This window comes from Boleophthalmus pectinirostris, unplaced genomic scaffold, assembly GCF_026225935.1.
Source record: "Boleophthalmus pectinirostris isolate CB_2022bp ecotype Guang Dong unplaced genomic scaffold, ASM2622593v1 HiC_scaffold_19, whole genome shotgun sequence".
Classification (NCBI taxonomy): domain Eukaryota; kingdom Metazoa; phylum Chordata; class Actinopteri; order Gobiiformes; family Gobiidae; genus Boleophthalmus; species Boleophthalmus pectinirostris.
Genome location: NW_026571140.1, coordinates 43,799,555 through 43,819,554, shown reverse-complemented (window position 1 = coordinate 43,819,554; position 20,000 = coordinate 43,799,555). Strand labels below are relative to the sequence as shown.

The 20,000-nt window shown below is 46.1% G+C and overlaps 1 protein-coding gene across 1 annotated transcript in view; it reads right to left on the bottom strand.

Annotated features, from left to right (window-relative positions):
• nav2a (neuron navigator 2a) overlaps nucleotides 1–20,000 on the bottom strand; it is a 107,819-nt gene that overhangs the window by 76,424 nt on the left and 11,395 nt on the right. Inside the window, exons 3-4 of the mRNA XM_055154379.1 lie at nucleotides 384–491; nucleotides 290–305 (exon numbers count right to left, since the gene is read on the bottom strand). Of these exons, the coding sequence (XP_055010354.1) occupies nucleotides 290–305; nucleotides 384–491 (124 nt within the window). The remainder of the gene's footprint in view (nucleotides 1–289; nucleotides 306–383; nucleotides 492–20,000) is intronic.

Sequence of the window (20,000 nt, the reverse complement as noted above, 5' to 3'; positions counted from 1 at the left end):
ACTCACCTGTTTTTCGGGGCGTGCTTTAGGAGGAGATGGTCTTGGTCTGTCTTGGTCTGGTCTTGGTCTGGTCTTGGTCTGGTCCTGGTTTAGTCCTGGTCCTGGTCTTGGACTCACCTGTTTTCGGGGCGTGCTGTAGGAGGAGATGGTCTGGTCTTGGTCTGGTCCTGGTTTAGTCCTGGTCCTGGTCTTGGACTCACCTGTTTTCGGGGCGTGCTGTAGGAGGAGATGGTCTGGTCTTGGTCTTGGTCTGGTCCTGGTTTAGTCCTGGTCCTGGTCTTGGACTCACCTGTTTTCGGGGCGTGCTGTAGGAGGAGATGGTCTGGTCTTGGTCTGGTCTTGGTCTGGTCCTGGTTTAGTCCTGGTCCTGGTCTTGGACTCACCTGTTTTCCGGGGCCGTGCTGTAGGAGGAGATGGAGGAGCTGGTGTTGATGTCGTCGGTGTCGATGTTGTCGCTGACTCCGCTGCTCACGGAGCTGCTGTCGTCCCAACTGAAACACAAACACAAACAAAATAAAAACGTGATCATCCGTGAAATACTCAGAAAAGTTAAAGGTCGTATAGAGGATTTTTTTAAGGAAAGAGAAATCCAGCGACAGTCCTTTTTCAAATGCAGTGCATGTGTGACACCACCTTCCTCCTCCACAGCCTCGAGAAATAATTTAGACCGACACCTCAGTTTTTAGACCCTTCGTCCACTTCAGTCGCACCATCGCTGGAAGGAATCTCCAAGAATCACCTCAGTTTGTCTTCACTCCTTTTCTCCTTTTCTTCTTTCAGCGACGTCAAAAACGGACTTTCTTTTGTGGCGAACTGGTCGTCGATTCTCGTCCGACATCGCAACAAACTTTATGCGAACTGCGAGAGCCACAATTAGAAAAAGCCCCTAAGACCCGCTGCATAGTTACCTTAGAAACGTAGGGAGTTTGATTGACAACCTGACAGCCAATAGAAAATGAGGCAGCCTCGTTTTCTATTGGCCGATGTTTATCTGGCCTCAACACGTCCACAGTTGATAGATTTTCTTTCTTTTTTTTTTTTTGGTCATCATAATTACAAGGCTGCTGCGTCTCTCATGGTATTTTATACTTTCACTGACAATTTGAAACAAACAAAAAATCCCCCATACAACCTTTAAGTATTTAAATCACAGTTAATGAACTTGTATTTAGATGAATTTTCAACGAAGCTTAAAACTTGTAAAAGTGTCGTGTGGCTGGAAATCTTGTTGAATCGTTTCATGTTTGCAGATGATTTGGTCGTTTTTAGTCTTTTTCTCAGCTCAAAACTCTTCAGTTAAAAAACGTTTAATAATCCGTGTGTGTTCGTGTGCATTGGCGTGTGTCCACAGGAGAAAAGACTCTACTGCACATGCTCCTCCACACACAAAATAATCATGTGACTTACAAATGTGAGATTCAGAACAATAAGACGTCAGTCCAACATGTGGAGACACTGATGTGTTTGTCTTTTAAAAATGTTTGTGGTTTTGTTTTGTCCTCGTCTGTTTAAAAAATGGATCATGAATCCGGAAAAAAGATCAAGTGAACTGAACAAGACTGATTTAAAACAACTTCATAAAGAAACAAGAACCAGGACTAAACCAGGACTAAACCAGGACTAAACCAGGACTAAACCAGGACTAAACCAGGACTAAACCAGGAGGTCTAAACCAGGTCTAAACCAGGACTAAACCAGGACTAAACCAGGACTCTAAACCAGGACTAAACCAGGAACTAAACCAGGACTAAACCAGGTCTAAACCAGGACTAAACCAGGACTAAACCAGGTCTAAACCAGGTCTAAACCAGGACTAAACCAGGTCTAAACCAGGACTAAACCAGGACTAAACCAGGACTAAACCAGGAAAACCAGGACTAAACAGGACTAAACCAGGAATAAACCAGGTCTAAAACCAGGACTAAACCAGGACTAAACCAGGTCTAAACCAGGTCTAAACCAGGACTAAACCAGGTCTAAACCAGGACTAAACCAGGTCTTCCTCTCTGTTATATTTGGGTGTAAATTAATATTCCATCTCCATACAGTATCTGCCTCCTGTGTCTCTTTTTTTCTCTTTTTCTTTCTTTCTCTCTTTCTCTGTGAATGGATCTGTCCATCACTCCACAAAAGAGGATGACATCACCGCGCTGCGTTCAAGGCCACTGCGTTCAAACTCACGCTGTGTTTAAACTCACGCTGTGCGTTCAGACCAAAACTGTAGAACTATGAAAATATAATCAAGCCAAACAACTATCAAGACTGAAGAACAGACCTGAAACTCAACCAGGACTAAACCAGAACTAAACCAGGACTAAACCAGGATAAACCAGGTCTAACCAGGACTAAACCAGGACTAAACCAGGTCTAAACCAAGACTAAACCAGGAATAAACCAGGTCTAAACCAGGTCTAAACCAGAACTAAACCAGGACTAAACCAGAACTAAACCAGGACTAAACCAGGACTAAACCAGAACTAAACCAGGACTAAACCAGAACTAAACCAGGACTAAACCAGAACTAAACTAGAACTAAACTAGAACTAAACCAGGTCTAAACCAGGACTAAACCAGGACTAAACCAGAACTAAACCAGAACTAAACCAGGTCTAAACCAAGACTAAACCAGGACTAAACCAGAACTAAACTAGAACTAAACCAGGTCTAAACCAGGACTAAACCAGAACTAAACCAGAACTAAACCAGAACTAAACCAGGACTAAACCAGAACTAAACTAGAACTAAACCAGGTCTAAACCAGGACTAAACCAGAACTAAACCAGGTCTAAAACAAGACTAAACCAGGAATAAACCAGGACTAAACCAGGACTAAACCAGAACTAAACCAGAACTAAACCAGGTCTAAAACAAGACTAAACCAGGAATAAACCAGGTCTAAACCAGGTCTAAACCAGGTCTAAACCAGGACTGAACCAGGACTGAACCAGGTCCTCGTGTGTACACTAGTCTCTGTGCCTTATACTTCCAGTTCCAGATTGTTCCAAACAAATTCAGAAAACGTTTTGCTCTGTCCTGTCAACTGTACTGGGTCGTGGTGCGTTCAGGGACATTCGTGTTGGATAGTGGACATTGTTCTGGATCGTGATGCATTCAGGGACATTGTGTTGTACCATGGTGTGTTCGAGGACATTGTACTGGGTCATGGTGCATTCGGGTGTGTTCAGGGACATTTCTGTTGGGTCGTGGCGCGTTCGGGTGAATTCGGGGACATTGTGTTGGGTCGTAATGTGTTCGTGGACATTGTTGTGGACCATGGTGCATTCGGGTGCATTCGTGGTGCGTTCGGGGCCATTGTTCTGGGTTGTGGTGTGTTTGGGTGCATTAAGGAACATTGTGTTGAGTTGTGGTTTGTTCGTGGTGCGTTCAGGAACATTTGCTGGGTCGTGGCGCGTTCCGATGCATTCAGGGACATTGTGTTGTGTGGTGGTGTGTTCGTGGTGCGTTCAGGGACATTGTTGTGGGTGGTGGTGTGTTCGTGGTGCGTTCGGGGACATTGTTGTGGGTGGTGGTGTGTTCAGGGACATTGTTGTGGGTGGTGGTGTGTTCGTGGTGTGTTCAGGGACATTGTTGTGGGTGGTGGTGCGTTCGTGGTGCGTTCAGGGACATTGTTGTGGGTGATGGTGTGTTCAGGGACATTGTTGTGGGTGATGGTGTGTTCAGGGACATTGTTGTGGGTGGTGGTGTGTTCGTGGTGCGTTCAGGGACATTGTTGTGGGTGGTGGTGTGTTCAGGGACATTGTTGTGGGTGGTGGTGTGTTCGTGGTGCGTTCAGGGACATTGTTGTGGGTGGTGGTGTGTTAGTGGTGTGTTCAGGGACATTGTTGTGGGTGGTGGTGTGTTCGTGGTGCGTTCGGGGACATTGTTGTGGGTGGTGGTGTGTTCAGGGACATTGTTGTGGGTGGTGGTGCGTTCAGGGACATTGTTGTGGGTGGTGGTGTGTTCGTGGTGTGTTCAGGGACATTGTTGTGGGTGGTGGTGTGTTCGTGGTGTGTTCAGGGACATGTGGTGTGTGGTGTGTTCAGGGACATTGTTGTGGTGGTGTGTGTTCAGGGACATTTGTTGGTGGGGGTGTGTTTCAGGGACATTGTTGTGTGGTGGTGGTGTGCGTTCAGGGACATTGTTGTGGGGGGTGGTGTGTTCGTTCGGGACATTGTTGTGGTGGTGGTGTGTGGTGGTGCGTTCAGGACATTGTTGTGGGTGGTGGTTGTGTTCGTGGTGCGTTCGGGGACATTGTTGTGGGTGGTGGGTGTGTTCGTGGTGCGTTCAGGGACGGGTGGGTCGTTGGGACATTGTTGTGGGTGGTGGTGTTCGTGGTGCGTTCAGGGACATTGTTGTGGGTGGTGGTGCGTTCAGGGACATTGTTGTGGGTGGTGGTGTGTTCGTGGTGTGTTCAGGGACATTGTTGTGGGTGGTGGTGCGTTCAGGGACATTGTTGTGGGTGGTGGTGCGTTCAGGGACATTGTTGTGGGTGGTGGTGTGTTCGTGGTGCGTTCAGGGACATTGTTGTGGGTGGTGGTGTGTTCAGGGACATTGTTGTGGGTGGTGGTGTGTTCGTGGTGCGTTCAGGGACATTGTTGTGGGTGGTGGTGTGTTCGTGGTGTGTTCAGGGACATTGTTGTGGGTGGTGGTGCGTTCAGGGACATTGTTGTGGGTGGTGGTGCGTTCAGGGACATTGTTGTGGGTGGTGGTGTGTTCGTGGTGCGTTCAGGGACATTGTTGTGGTGGGTGGTGTGTTCGTGGTGCGTTCAGGGACATTGTTGTGGGTGGTGGTGTGTTCGTGGTGCGTTCGGGGGCAGTGGGTTTACTCAGCGTTTGTTCTGGGGAAGCAGAGCGGATGTAAATGTCAACACCAAAGTGACAAACACAAGAGACGGAGCCAGTGTTTGTCAAAGAGACTCTGTCCGTGCGACTCGTGGTTATTACGGCTCAAACTCTTTCACAAATTGATTCTTGGCGGAAACATCACTCCGGGGGTGTTCTACGTGCATCTCTATGGCAATATGTTCAGCAGTTACCGTGACGACACAACGCACACGTCAGAAACGCTGTCAAAAAAGGCTGAAGATCGTCTGAGAAAAAACTTATGTTTGTTTCTCTGTTCACAAGAAGAACTAAACCAGGACTAAACCAGGACTAAACCAAGACTAAACCAGGACTAAACCAAGACTAAACCAAGACTAAACCAGGACTAAACCAAGACTAAACCAAGACTAAACCAGGACTAAACCAAGACTAAACCAAGACTAAACCAGGACTAAACCAGGAACTAAACCAAGACTAACCAGACTAAACAGACTAAACCAGGACTAAACCGGACTAACCAGGACTACCAGGACAAACCAGGACTAAAAGGACTTAAACCAGGACTAAACCGAGGAATGGACTAACCAGACTAAACCAGGAATAAACCAGAACTAAACCTGGACCTAAACCAGGACTAAACCAGGAAACCAAGACTAAACCAGGACTACACCAGGACTAAAACCAGACTAAACCAGGACTAACCAGGACTAAACCAGGACTAAACCAGGACTCAGGACTAAACCTGGACTAAACCAGGACTAAACCAGGAATAAACCAGGACTAAACCAGGACTAACCAGAATAACCAGAACTAAACCTGGACTAAACCAGGACTAAACCAGGACTAACCAAGACTAAACCAGACTACACAGGACTAAACCAGGACTAACCAGGACTAAACCAGAACTAACCAGGACTAAACCAGGACTACACTAGGACTAAACCAGGACTAAACCAGAACTAAACCAGGACTAAACCAGGACTAAACCAAGACTAAACCAGGACTAAAATATGACTAAACCAGGACTAAACCAGGACTAAACCAAGACTAAACCAGGACTAAACCAAGACTAAACACAACAGACTAAACCAAACTGAAAAACCAGGACTAAAAAACCAGGACTAAACCAGGACTAAACCAGGTCTAAACCAAGACTAAACCAGGACTAAACCAGGACTAAACCAAGACTAAACCAGGACTAAACCAAGACTAAACCAAGACTAAACCAGAACTAAACCAAGACTAAACCAGAACAAAACCAGGACTAAACCAAGACTAAACCAAGACTAAACCAGGACTAAACCAGGACTAAACCAAGACTAAACAAAGACTAAACCAGGACTAAACCAGGACTAAGACACTACGAAAACTAAGAAAAAAATTACAAAACGCATTTTAAACAGAACATTTTCAGGATCCTTTTGAGTCCGCGTTCGCAGAGTGTCACCATGGCAGCCGCTGAACATTCCGCTATAGACACACATGTAGAACACCCCCAGCGTGACGTGACTGCAGAGTATGAATAAAATAACAATCGCCAATAATTATTAAACAAATAAAAGTGAGGAGGGAGGATCTGACCCACGCTTTTCTCCATGGAGACGTCGCTGCTTTGTCTAGAATGTTCCGCAGTCTGGCTTTAAACCTTTCTATCTTCACAGAGCCCAAACAGGACCAAGTTCCAGGTCAGATCTGTGGAGAGGCGACCCCCGGCTCACAGTCAGAGTCCTCGTTATTCTAGACGTTTTTGAGCCATAAAACCACCTGTGATTGAACTAATGTGAAGCCGAGGTGTTTAAAGTCACACTGCGGAACATTCCAGGTGGAGCAGGGACGTCTCCACGGGGAAAAGCGTTCGACGGACCCTCCACCAGAAAAGTTACACAGTCCATCTTTAAGTGACGTGAGAGTGTGATGAAGAAAAAAACCCCGAAAAGCTCTCGTCTGTACTTTTAGAGTCTGCGGAGCGTTTCCATGACGACCAAGAGAAGAACAGAGAGAACGAACACGGGACATTAAAACAAAACAGAGACTGAACCAGGACTGAACCAGGACTAAACCAGGACTAAACCAGGACTAAACCAGGACTAAACCAGGACTAAACCAGGACTAAACCAGGACTAAACTAGGACTAAACCAGGACTAAACCAGGACTAAACCAGGACTAAACCAGGACTAAACCAGGACTAAACCAGGACCAAACCAGGATTAAAAACCAGGATAAAAACCAGGACTAAACCAGGACTAAACCAGGACTAAAACTAGGACTGAACCAGGACTAAACCAGGACTAAACCAGGACTAAACCAGGACTAAACCAGGACTAAACCAGGACTGAACCAGGACTAAACCAGGACTAAACTAGGACTGAACCAGGACTAAACCAGGACTAAACTAGGACTGAACCAGGACTAAACCAGGACTAAACCAGGAAACCAGGACTAAACCAGGACTAAACCAGGACTGAACCAGGACTAAACCAGGACTAAACTACAAGACTAAACCAGGACTAAACCAGGACTAAACCAGGACTAAACCAGGACTAAACTCAGGACTAGGACTAAACCAGGACTAAACCAGGACTAAAACCAGGACTAAACCAGGACTAAACCAGGACTAAACCAGGACTAAACCAGGACTAAACAGGACTAAACCAGGACTAAACCAGGACTACTAAACTAGGGAACCAGACTAAACCAGGACTAAACCAGGACTAAACCAGGATTAAAACCACTAAACCCGGACTTAAACCAGGACTAAACCAGGACTAAACAGGAAACCAGACTAAACCAGGGACTAAACCAGACTAAACCAGGACTAAACCAGGACTTAAACCAGGACTAAACCCAGGACAAACCAGGACTAAACCAGGACTAAACCAGGATTAAAACCAGGACTAACCAGGATAAACCAGGACTGACTAAACCAGGACTAAACCAGGACTAAAACCAGGACTCTAAACCAGGACTAAACCAGGACTAAACCAGGACTAAACCAGGTCTAAACCAGGACTAAACCAGGACTAAACCAGGACTAAACCAGGACTAAACCAGGATTAAAACAGGATTAAACCAGGACTAAACCAGGACTAAACCAGGACTAAACTAGGACTTAACCAGGACTAAACCAGGACTGAACCAGGACTAAACCAGGACTAAAGCAGGACTAAACCAGGATTAAAACAGGTCTAAACCAGGACTAAACCAGGACTAAACCAGGACTAAAACCACTAAAACAGACTAAACCAGGACTAAACCAGGACTACTAAACCAGGACTAAACCAAACCAGGACAACCAGGATTAAAACAGGATTAAACCAGGACTAAACCAGGACTAACCAGGACTAAACCAGGACTAAACCAGGACTGAACCAGGACTAAACCAGGATTAAACCAGGACTAAACCAGGACTAAACCAGGACTTAAACCAGGACTTAAACCAGGACTAAACCAGGATTAAACCAGGATTAAAACAGGACTAAACCAGGACTAAACCAGGACTAAACCAGGACTAAACCAGGACTAAACCAGGACTGAACCAGGACTAAACCAGGACTAAACCAGGACTAAACCAGGACTAAACCAGGACTAAAACAGGATTAAACCAGGACTAAACCAGGACTAAACCAGGGACTACAGGATAAACCAGGACTAAACCAGGACTAAACAGGTAAACCAGGAACTAAACCAGGACTAAACCAGGACTAAACCAGGACTAAACCAGGACTAGGACTAGGACTTAACCAGGACTAAACCAGGACTGAACCAGGACTAAACCAGGACTAAAGCAGGACTAAACCAGGATTAAAACAGGTCTAAACCAGGACTAAACCAGGACTAAACCAGGATTAAAACAGAACTAAACCAGGACTAAACCAGGACTAAACTAGGACTTAACCAGGACTAAACCAGGACTAAACCAGGACTGGACCAGGACTAAACCAGGACTAAACCAGGACTAAACCAGGACTAAACCAGGATAAAACAGGTCTAAACCAGGACTAAACCAGGACTAAACCAGGATTTAAAACAGGTCTAAACCAGGACTAAACCAGGACTAAAACAGGACTTCTAAAACCAGGACTTAAACAGGACTAAACCAGGTTCTAAACAGGACTAAACCAGGACTAAACTAGGACTGAACCAGGACTAAACCAGGACTGGACCAGGACTAAACCAGGACTAAACCAGGACTAAAACAGAACTAAACCAGGACTAAACCACAACTAAAACAGAATTAAAACCAGGACTAAACCAGGACTGAAACAGGACTAAACCAGGACTAAATCAAGACTAAACCAAGACTAAACCAGGTCTAAACCAGAACTAAATAAACCAGGACTAAAACAGAACTAAAACAGAACTAAACCAGGACTAAACCAGGATTAAACCAGGACTAAAACAGAACTAAACAAACCAGGACTAAACCAGGACTAAAACAGGACTAAACCAGGACTGAAACAGGACTAAACCAGGACTAAACCAGGACTAAACCAGGACTAAACCAGGACTAAACCAGTCTAAACCAGGACTAAACCAGACTAAACCAGGTCTAAACCAGGACTAAACCAGGACTAAACCAGGACTAAACCAGGACTAAACCAGGTCTAAACCAGGACTAAACCAGGACTAAACCTCCTGATGCAAACTTTATGTAAATCCAGGTTTCAGAGTTTGTGTCGTGTTTCAGTTTTGTGTTTTTGTTTTGTTTTGTTTCGTTCACACGTTTAACGCACAAACCTGCACATTTACACTTCAGCTCTTCCCTCACACTGATCACACGCTGTTACACCTCGTGATGTCATCGTGTGGCAAAGCAGGAACGAGCTCCACTGCGTTTTTAAACTCCACGCACTTTCACCAGAATCACGTGGATCACTGGAGTTGTGGACTTTCAAATCTCGACCGGACTAAAAGTAAAAGGAGCTGTGAAAGGAGCACTCGATGACATCACGGGGTGGGACAGAGCGTTAGAGTGGGCGTTGTGTGTGTTTGTGTGGGGGTTGTGTGTGTGTGTGTGTGTGTGTGTGTTGTGTGTTTGTGCAGATGTGCAGAGAAAACAAATCTGCAGGAATCCCCCCGTCCAGACCAAAGACCAAAGACCCTCTGAAGTCCTGGTTGAGATCTGGTTTCATCCTGGTTTGTAGTCCCTGGTTCAGACCTGGTTTAGTCCTGGTTTAGTCATGGTTTAGTCCCTGGTTCAGACCTGGTTTAGTCCTGGTTTAGACCTGGTTTAGACCTGGTTTAGTCCTGGTTTAGTCCTGTTTAGTCCTTTAGTTCCTGGTTTAGACCTGGTTTAGTCCTGTTTAGTCCTTTAGTCCTGGTTTAGACCTGGTTTAGTCCTGGTTTAGGTCCTGGTTTAGTACTGGTTTTAGTCCTGGTTAGTCCTGGTTTAGTCCTGGTTTAGACCTGGTTTAGACCTGGTTTAGTCCTGGTTACCTGGTTTAGTTTACCTGGTTTAGTCCTGGTTTAGTCCTGGTTTACCTGGTTTAGTCCTGGTTTAGTCCTGGTTTAGACCTGTTTAGTTTTAGACCTGGTTTAGTCCTGGTTTAGACCTGGTTTAGTCCTGTTTAGTTAGACCTGGTTTAGTCCTGGTTTAGTCCTGGTTTAGACCTGGTTTAGACCTGGTTTAGTCCTGGTTTTAGACCTGGTTTAGACCTGGTTTAGTCCTGGTTTAGTTTAACCTGGTTTAGTCCTGGTTTAGACCTGGTTTAGTCCTGGTTTAGACCTGGTTTAGTCCTGGTTTAGGACCTGGTTTAGACCTGGTTTAGTCCTGGTTTAGAGTCCTGGTTTAGTCCTGGTTTACTGGTTTAGTCCTGGTTTAGACCTGGTTTAGACCTGGTTTACCTGGTTTAGTCCTGGTTTAGTCCTGGTTTAGTCCTGGTTTAGAACCTGGTTTAGACCTGGTTTAGACCTGGTTTAGTCCTGGTTTAGTCCTGGTTTAGACCTGGTTTTAGTCCTGGTTTAGACCTGGTTTAGTCCTGGTTTAGTCCTGGTTTAGTCCTGGTTTAGACCTGGTTTTAGACCTGGTTTAGTCCTGGTTTAGTCCTGGTTTACCTGGTTTAGACCTGGTTTAGTTTCCTGGTTTAGACCTGGTTTAGACCTGGTTTAGTCCTGGTTTAGTCCTGGTTTTCCTGGTTTAGTCCTGGTTTAGACCTGGTTTAGTCCTGGTTTAGACCTGGTTTAGACCTGGTTTAGACCTGGTTTAGTCTGGTTTAGACCTGGTTTAGACCTGGTTTAGTCCTGGTTTAGACTGGTTTAGTCCTGGTTTAGACCTGGTTTAGACCTGGTTTAGTAGACCTGGTTTAGTCCTGGTTTAGACCTGGTTTAGTCCTGGTTTAGACCTGGTTTAGTCCTGGTTTAGACCTGGTTTAGTCCTGGTTTAGTCCTGGTTTATTTCCTGGTTTAGACCTGGTTTAGTCCTGGTTTAGACCTGGTTTAGACCTGGTTTAGTCCTGGTTTAGTCCTGGTTTAGACCTGGTTTAGACCTGGTTTAGACCTGGTTTTAGTCCTAGTCCTGGTTTAGACCTGGTTTAGACCTGGTAGACCTGGTTTAGACCTGGTTTAGGACCTGGTTTAGACCTGGTTTAGTCCTGGTTTTCCTGGTTTTAGTAGACCTGGTTTAGACCTGGTTTAGACCTGGTTTAGACCTGGTTTACCTGGTTTAGTCCTGGTTTAGACCTGGTTTAGACCTGGTTTAGTCCTGTTTAGACCTGGTTTAGACCTGGTTTAGACCCTGGTTTAGTCCTGGTTTAGTCCTGGTTTAGACCTGGTTTTAGACCTGGTTTAGTCCTGGTTTTACCTGGTTTAGTCCTGGTTTAGTCCTGGACCTGGTTTAGACCTGGTTTAGACCTGGTTTTAGGTTTAGGACCTGGTTTAGTCCTGGTTTAGACCTGTTTTACCTGGTTTAGACCTGGTTTAGTCCTGGTTTAGACCTGGTTTAGACCTGGTTTAGACCTGGTTAGACCTGGTTTAGTCCTGTTTAGTCCTGGTTTAGCTGGTTGGTTTAGACCTGGTTTAGTCCTGGTTTAGGACCTGGTTTAGTTTAGTCCTGGTTTAGTCCTGGTTTAGACCTGGTTTAGTCCTGGTTTAGACCTGGTTTAGACCTGGTTTAGTCCTGGTTTAGACCTGTTTAGTCCTGGTTTCCCTGGTTTAGACCTGGTTTACCTGGTTTAGACCTGGTTTAGTCCTGGTTTAGACCTGGTTTAGTCCTGGTTTAGTCCTGGTTTAGTCCTGGTTTAGTCCTGGTTTAGACCTGGTTTAGTCCTGGTTTAGTCCTGGTTTAGACCTGGTTTAGACCTGGTTTTGTCCTGGTTTAGTCCTGGTTTAGACCTGGTTTAGACCTGGTTTAGACCTGGTTTAGTCCTGGTTTAGTCCTGGTCAGACTTTTGTCGTTCATCAGACTCACAGTGAAACGGAGAAAAACCCAGAGCCCAAAATTACAGCCGCAGACTCGAGTTCGTCCCACTCAAACAAATATCTGCCTATAAATACAGATCCCAGAAAACTTTAATCTGTTACCATGACGACCGGACGAGCCCTTCAGACCAGCGCCACAGAAAAAAAAAAAAAACAACTGGAAAGGTGGAAGTACTCGCATACATTTACTACAGAAACTTTTAAAAGAAATTACACTGTTCAGAGTAACTATCTAACTGAGTACTTTTACTTCTACAGTCCAGGTTTAGTCCTGGTTTAGACCTGGTTTAGTCCTGATTTAGTCCTGATTTAGTCCTGGTTTAGTCCTGGTTTAGTCCTGGTCCAGTCCTGGTCCAGTCATGGTTTAGTCCTGGTTTAGTCCTGGTCTAGTCCTGGTTCCAGTCCTGGTTTAGTCCTGTTTAGTCCTGGTTTAGTCCTGGTCCAGTCCTGGTCCAGTCATGGTTTAGTCCTGGTTTAGTCCTCCTTTTAGTCCTGGTCCAGTCCTGGTTTAGTCCTGGTCCAGTCCTGGTCCAGTCCTGGTTTAGTCCCGGTTTAGTTCTGGTCCAGTCCTGGTTTAGTCCTGGTCCAGTCCTGGTTCAGTTCTGGTTCAGTCCTGGTTTAGTCCTGGTTTAGTCCTGGTTGAGTCCTGTTTTAGTCCTGGTTTCAGTCCTGGTTTAGTCCTGGTTTAGTCCTGGTTTAGTCCTGGTTCAGTCCTGGTTCAGTCCTGGTTTAGTCCTGGTTTAGTCCTGGTTTAATTTAGTCCTGGTTTAGTCCTGGTTTAATTTAGTCCTGGTTTAGTCCTGTAGTAGGAGGTTTGTCGTACTCAGATACTCAGATACATGTACTCGAGTACTTTTCTCATTGGAGTACTTTTACTTCTACTCGAGTACTTCTGAAAACTAGTCTTGGATCCTTAGACACGACCTCCGCTCGTCGTTTAGTTCATCTATTATTCACCCCAAAACAGTCGACACATCAGCAAGTACTTCTGTATTTGAGTTCATCAGGAAGTGCGCGTTTGCATGCTAGTGGCTGTATAATAACAGGTGAATCGTCAGGACGCTCAGAACGCAAAAAGTCAAGTTTTTAAGGTACAGAAACTTTCAGGACTTTTGCACAGTCGAGAGTGAGTTGTTGTTGTTGTTTTTTTTTCCCGAGCGAGGCCCCCGGACCCCGAACGCGTCGTGTACCTGGAGCGGCGAGCCCTGTTGCCGTGGGAACCGGAGCAGCGAGGAAAGAAGCCGATTGGTCCAGATAACTTCATGACTTTTCGTTTAAAAAAAAAAAAAAAAAAAGTCCAAACGAAAAAATATAATCCTCTGCGAAAAGGTTAAACGTCCTCTGACATGGTGGTCTGAGAAAGTCCTGGTTTAGACCTGGTTTAGTCCTGGTTTAGACCTGGTTTAGACCTGGTTTAGACCTGGTTTAGTCCTGGTTCAGTCCTGGTTTAGTCCTGGTTTAGTTCTGGTTTAGTTCTGACTTAGTCCATGGCTTTGGTCTTGATTTCAGTCCTTGTTTAGACCAGGGTAAAGCTCTGGTTTAGTCCTAGTTTAGATCCTGTTTAGTCCTAGGTTCAGTCCTGATCTAGTCCTGGTTTAGACCGTCTTTAGTCCTGATTAAGTCTCTGGTTTAGACCTTTAAGCCCTGGTCCAGTCCTGCTTCAGTCCTGGTTCAGTCCTGGTTTAGGTCATCTTTAGTCCTGGTTTAGTCCTGGTTTAGCCCGGGTTCAGTCCTGCTCTAGTCTTAGTTTAGACCGTCTTTAGTCCTGCTTTAGACCTGTTTTGGACCCTCTTTAGCCCTGGTTTAGTCCTACTTCAGTCCTTTTCTAGTCCTGATTCAGTCCTGGTTTAGTTCTGGTTTAGTCCTGATTAAGTCCTTGCTTTAGACCTGTTCTGGACCGTCTTCAGTCCTAGTTGAGTCCTGGTTGAGTCCTGGTTTAGTCCTGGTTTAGTCCGGTCTCTGTGGGGTAAATGTTCTGCAGACTGAGGTTTGCACAGAGCACACAGAGGGGGCGGGGCTAACGTCCGAGGCCCCGCCCCCTCTGTAAATATTAACCCTTCACCACCAAAGACAAAACACGGACTAAACCAGGACTAAACCAGAACTAAACCAGGTCTAAACCAGGACTAAACCAGGACTAAACCAAGACTAAACCAGGTCTAAACCAGGACTAAACCAGGTCTAAACCAGGTCTAAACCAGGACTAAACCAGGACAAAACACGGACTAAACCAGGACTAATCCAGGACTAAACCAGGACTAAACCAGGACTAAACCAGGACTAAACCAGGTCTAAACCAGGTCTAAACCAGGACTAAACCAGGACAAAACACGGACTAAACCAGGACTAATCCAGGACTAAACCAGGACTAAACCAGGACTAATCCAGGACTAAACCAGGACTAAACCAAGACTAAACCAGGACTAAACCAGGACTAAACCAGGACAAAACATGGACTAAACCAGGACTAATCCAGGACTAAACCAGGACTAAACCAAGACTAAACCAGGACTAAACCAGAACTAAACCAGGACTAAACCAAGACTAAACCAGGTCTAAACCAGGACTAAACCAGGTCTAAACCAGGTCTAAACCAGGACTAAACCAGGACAAAACACGGACTAAACCAGGACTAATCCAGGACTAAACCAGGACTAAACCAGGACTAATCCAGGACTAAACCAGGACTAAACCAAGACTAAACCAGGACTAAACCAGGACTAAACCAGGACAAAACACGGACTAAAACAGGACTAATCCAGGACTAAACCAGGACTAAACCAAGACTAAACCAGGACTAAACCAGAACTAAACCAGGTCTAAACCAGGTCTAAACCAGGAGTAAACCAGGTCTAAACCAGGTCTAAACCAGGACTAAACCAGGTCTAAACCAGGACTAAACCAGGTATAAACCAGGACTAAACCAGGACTAAACCAGAACTAAACCAGGACTAAACCAGGTCTAAACAAGTTCTAAACCAGGACTAAACCAGGACTAAACCAGGTCTAAACCAGGACTAAACCAGGTCTAAACCAGGTCTAAACCAGGACTAAACCAGGACTAAAACAGGACTAAAACAGTACTAAACCAGGTCTAAACCAGGACTAAACCAGGACTAAAACAGTACTAAAGCAGGTCTAAAGTAGGACTAAATCTGAACAAAACAAGGACTAATCTAAGTCTAATCTAGGTCTAAACCAGGACTAATCTTTGAGCCTAAGTGCTAGTCCTGGTTTAGTTCTAGACCTGGTCTGGGTCTCAGTCTGGACTCGGGGTTTTGTTGACACATTAAACAGTCCGGAGAAAAGCCTTTTGTGTCGGAGCAGAGACAGTGTTGCCAAAGAGCACAAAGGCACATTCCACACGGTCCGTCACAGTCCAGGCTCCAGACCTGGTCCAGACCCAAGACCTGGACCTGACCCAAGACCTGGACCAGACCCAAGATCTGGACCAGACCCAAGATCTGGACTCATGGGGGTCAAGATCCTGAGACTGAAACCAAGTTATGAAACTGTGACTAAACCAGGACTAAACCAGGACTAAACTGAGACTAAACCAGGACCAAACCAGGACTAAACCAGGACCAAACCTGGATTAAACAAGAACTAAACCAGGACTGAACCAGGACTAAACCAGGACTAAACTGAGACTAAACCAGGACTAAACCAGGACTAAACTGAGACTAAACCAGGACTAAACCAGGACCAAACCTGGATTAAACAAGGACTAAACCAGGACTGAACCAGGACTAAACCAGGACTAAACCAGGACCAAACCTGGATTAAACCAGGACTGAACCAGGACTAAACTAGGACTAAACCAGGACTAAACTGAGACTAAACCAGGACCAAACCAGGACTAAACCAGGACTAAACTGAGACTAAACCAGGACCAAACCAGGACTAAACCAGGACTAAACCCTTAAAGTTCTCATTACAAATCCTGTTCTATAAAATGATGCAAAATAAAAAAAAACTTTGTTGAAATATTGATTTAAAAACTTTAAAAAAACAATTAAAAGTAAATAAATATTTTGTAGTAAAAGTTGTAAAAGTTGAAGTGAGTTGGTTTTGTCGAGGTGAAAATGAAGCGTCAGTTTTGACAAAGAGACGACAAATACTGCACCTGTCACTAAAGAACAGACAGGAGCAGACAGGAGCAGACAGGAGCAGACAGACAGGAGCAGACAGGAGCAGACAGACAGGAGCAGACAGGAGCAGACAGGAGCAGACAGGAACAGACAGACAGGAGCAGACAGGAGCAGACAGGAGCAGACAGGCAGACAGCAGAGCAGACAGACAGGAGCAGGCAGGGAGCAGACAGCAGAACAGACAGGAGCAGACAGGAGCAGACAGGAGCAGACAGACAGGAGCAGGCAGGAGCAAACAGGAGCAGGCAGGAGCAGACAGGAGCAGGCAGGAGCAGACAGGAGCAGACAGGAGCAGGCAGGAGCAGACAGGAGCAGACAGGAGCAGACAGGACAGGAGCAGGCAGGAGCAAACAGGAACAGGCAGGAGCAGACAGGAACAGGCAGGAGCAGACAGGAGCAGACAGGAGCAGACAGACAGAGCAGGACAGGAGCAGACAGGAGCAGACAGACAGGAGCAGGCAGGAGGAGACAGACAGGAGAGGCAGACAGGAGCAGACAGAGAGACAGACAGAGCAGAGAGCAGACAGGAGCAGACAGGACAGACAGGAGCAGACAGACAGGAGCAGACAACAGACAGGAACAGACAGGAGCAGGAGCAGACAGGACAGGAGCAGACAGGAGCAGACAGGAGCAGACAGGAGACACAGGAGCAGACAGGAGCAGACAGGAGCAGGCAGGAGACAGACAGGAGCAGACAGGAGCAGAGAGCAGGAGCAGGAGCAGGCAGGAGCAGACAGGAGCAGAGCAGACAGAGCAGACAGACAGGAGGACAGAACAGACAGGAGCAGACAGGAGCAGGCAGGAGCAGACAGGAGCAGACAGGAGCAGACAGGAGCAGACAGGAGACAGGAACAGACAGGCAGCAGGAGCAGACAGGAGCAGACAGAGCAGACAGGAGCAGAGGCAGGAGCAGACAGACAGAGCAGACAGGAGCAGGACAGCAGCAGGAGACAGACAGGAGCAGACAGGACAGACAGAGCAGACAGGAACAGCAGAGACAGGGAACAGACAGCAGAGCAGAACAGACAGGAGCAGAGCAGCAGAGCAGACAGGAGCAGACAGACAGAGCAGACAGGAGCAGACAGACAGGAGCAGACAGGGAGCAGACAGGAGCAGGCAGGAAGCAGACACAGGCAGACAGAGCAGACAGACAGGACAGACAGGCAGAGCAGACAGGACAGACAGACAGACAGACAGGACAGACAGGAGCAGACAGCAGACAGACAGACAGCAGCAGACAGCAGCAGACAGGGAGACAGACAGCAGCAGACAGACAGGAACAGACAGGACACAGACAGGAACAGACAGGAGCAGACAGGCAGACAGACAGGAGGAGACAGACAGGAGCAGACAGGACAGACAGGACAGACAGGAGCAGACAGGAGCAGACAGGACAGACAGGCAGACAGGAGCAGACAGGAGCAGACAGGAGCAGACAGGAGCAGACAGGCAGACAGACAGCAGGACAGGACAGGCAGCAGACAGGACAACAGACAGGAGCAGACAGACAGGAGCAGACAGGAGCAGACAGGCAGCAGGACAGACAGGAGCAGACAGGAGCAGACAGGAACAGACAGGAGCAGACAGAGCAGGAGCAACAGGCAGACAGGAGCAGACAGAGCAGCAGACAGAGAGCAGACAGGCAGGACAGACAGGAGCAGACAGGAGCAGACAGACAGGAGCAGACAGGAACAGACAGGAGCAGACAGGAGCAGACAGGAGCAGACAGGAGCAGACAGGAGAGAAAAGTCAAAGTACTGTATGTATAACTAATTTTATGTAGTAAAAATCACACTAGAGGTATGAGTAGTAGTAGTGGCAGTAGTAGTACTAGTAGAAGTAGTAGTAGAAGTACTACTAGTAGTACTAGTAGAAGTAGAGGTATAAGTAGCAGTAGAAGTAGTAGTAGTAGTAGTAGTAGTAGTAGTAGTAGTAGTAGTAGTAGTAGTAGTAGTAGTAGTAGTAGTAGTAGTAGTAGTAGTAGTAGTAGTAGTAGTAGTAATAGTAGTAGTAGTAGTAGTAGTAGTAGTAGTAGTAGTAGTAGTAGTAGTAGTAGTAGTAGTAGTAGTAGTAGTAGTAGTAGTAGTTGAAGTATTCTCAGTATAAACAATAAACAGATTGTTTGAGGTGAATCTCACACAGACGACAGAAGTGACAGAACTGTGTTTGTGAAGAAGAAAGAAAAGAAAGAGAGAGACAAAGAAAGAAGAGGGAGAGAGAGAAGAGAGGGAGAAAGAGAGAAAAGAGAGGAAGAGAGACAGAAAAGAGGGAAAGAAGAAGAGGGAGAGAGAGAGGGAGAGAGAGTAAAGAGAGGGAGAGAAAAGGGAAGAAGAGAGAAAATATAGAAGGAGGTGGAGAGAGAAACGAGAGCAAGAGAGAGAGAGAAAAGGGAGGAGGAGAGAGAGAGAAAAGGGAGGAGGAGAGAGAGAGAAAAGAGAGAGAGTAAAGGGAGGGAAAGAGAGAGAAAAGGAGAGGGAGAAAGAGACAGAGAGAAAAGGGAGAGAAAGAAAAAGAAGGAACAGAGAGAAAGAGAGAAAAGAGAGGAGGAGAGATAAAAGATACGGAAAGAGACAGAGGAAAAAGAAAGAAAGACAAAGAGAAAAGGGAGGGAAAGAGAGAGAGAGAGAGACAAAATATAGATAGAAAGAGACAGAAAGAAAAGAGGGATTGAGGGAGGGAGACAGAGAGAGAAGGAGAGAAAGAGAGAGAGGAGAGAGAGAGAGAGAGAGAGAGAGAAGGAGAGAAAGAGAGAGAGAGGAGAGAAAGAGAGAGAGAGTGAAGAGAAGAGGAGAGAGAGAGGAGGAGAGAGAGAGAGAGAGAGAGAGAGAGAGTCTGTTTAATGATGTTAAACTCTGATGTGTTTTGGAGCCTTTGAAAATGAAACAACAAGTCTCAAGAAATAATACAATACTGCTCCAGTCTAGTCCTGGTTTAGACCTGGTTTAGACCTGGTTTAGACCTGGTTTAGACCTGGTTTAGTTAGTCCTGGTTTAGTCCTGGTTTGGTTTAAGTCCTGGTTAGTCCTGGTTTAGTCTGGTCTAGTCTGGTTTAGTCCTGGTCTAGTCCTGGTTTAGTCTGGTCTAGTCCTGGTTTAGTCCTGGTCTAGTTCTGGTTTAATTCTGGTTTGCCTGGTTTAGTCCTGGTTAGTCCTGGTTTAGTCCTGGTTTAGTCTGGTTTAGTTCTGGTTTAGTCCTGTCTAGTCTGGTTTAGTCCTGGTTAGTCCTGGTCTAGTCTGGTTTAGTCTGGTTTAGTCTGGTCCTGGTTTAGTCCCGTTAGTCCTGGTTTAGTCCTGGTCTTTTAGTCCTGTAGTCTGTCTGGTTTAGTCCTGGTAGTCCTGGTTTAGTCCTGGTCTAGTCTGGTTTAGTTGGTTAGTCCTGGTCTAGTCCTGGTTTAGTCCTGGTTTAGTCCTGGTTTAGTCCTGGTTTAGTCCTGTTTAGTCCTGGTTAGTCCTGGTTTAGTCCTGGTTTAGTCTGGTTTAGTCCTGGTTTAGTCCTGGTTTAGTCCTGGTTTAGTCCTGGTTTAGTCCTGGTTTGTTTAGTCTGGGTTAGTCCTGTCTAGTCCTGGTTTAGTCTGGTTTAGTCCTGGTTTAGTTTTGGTTTAGTCCTGGT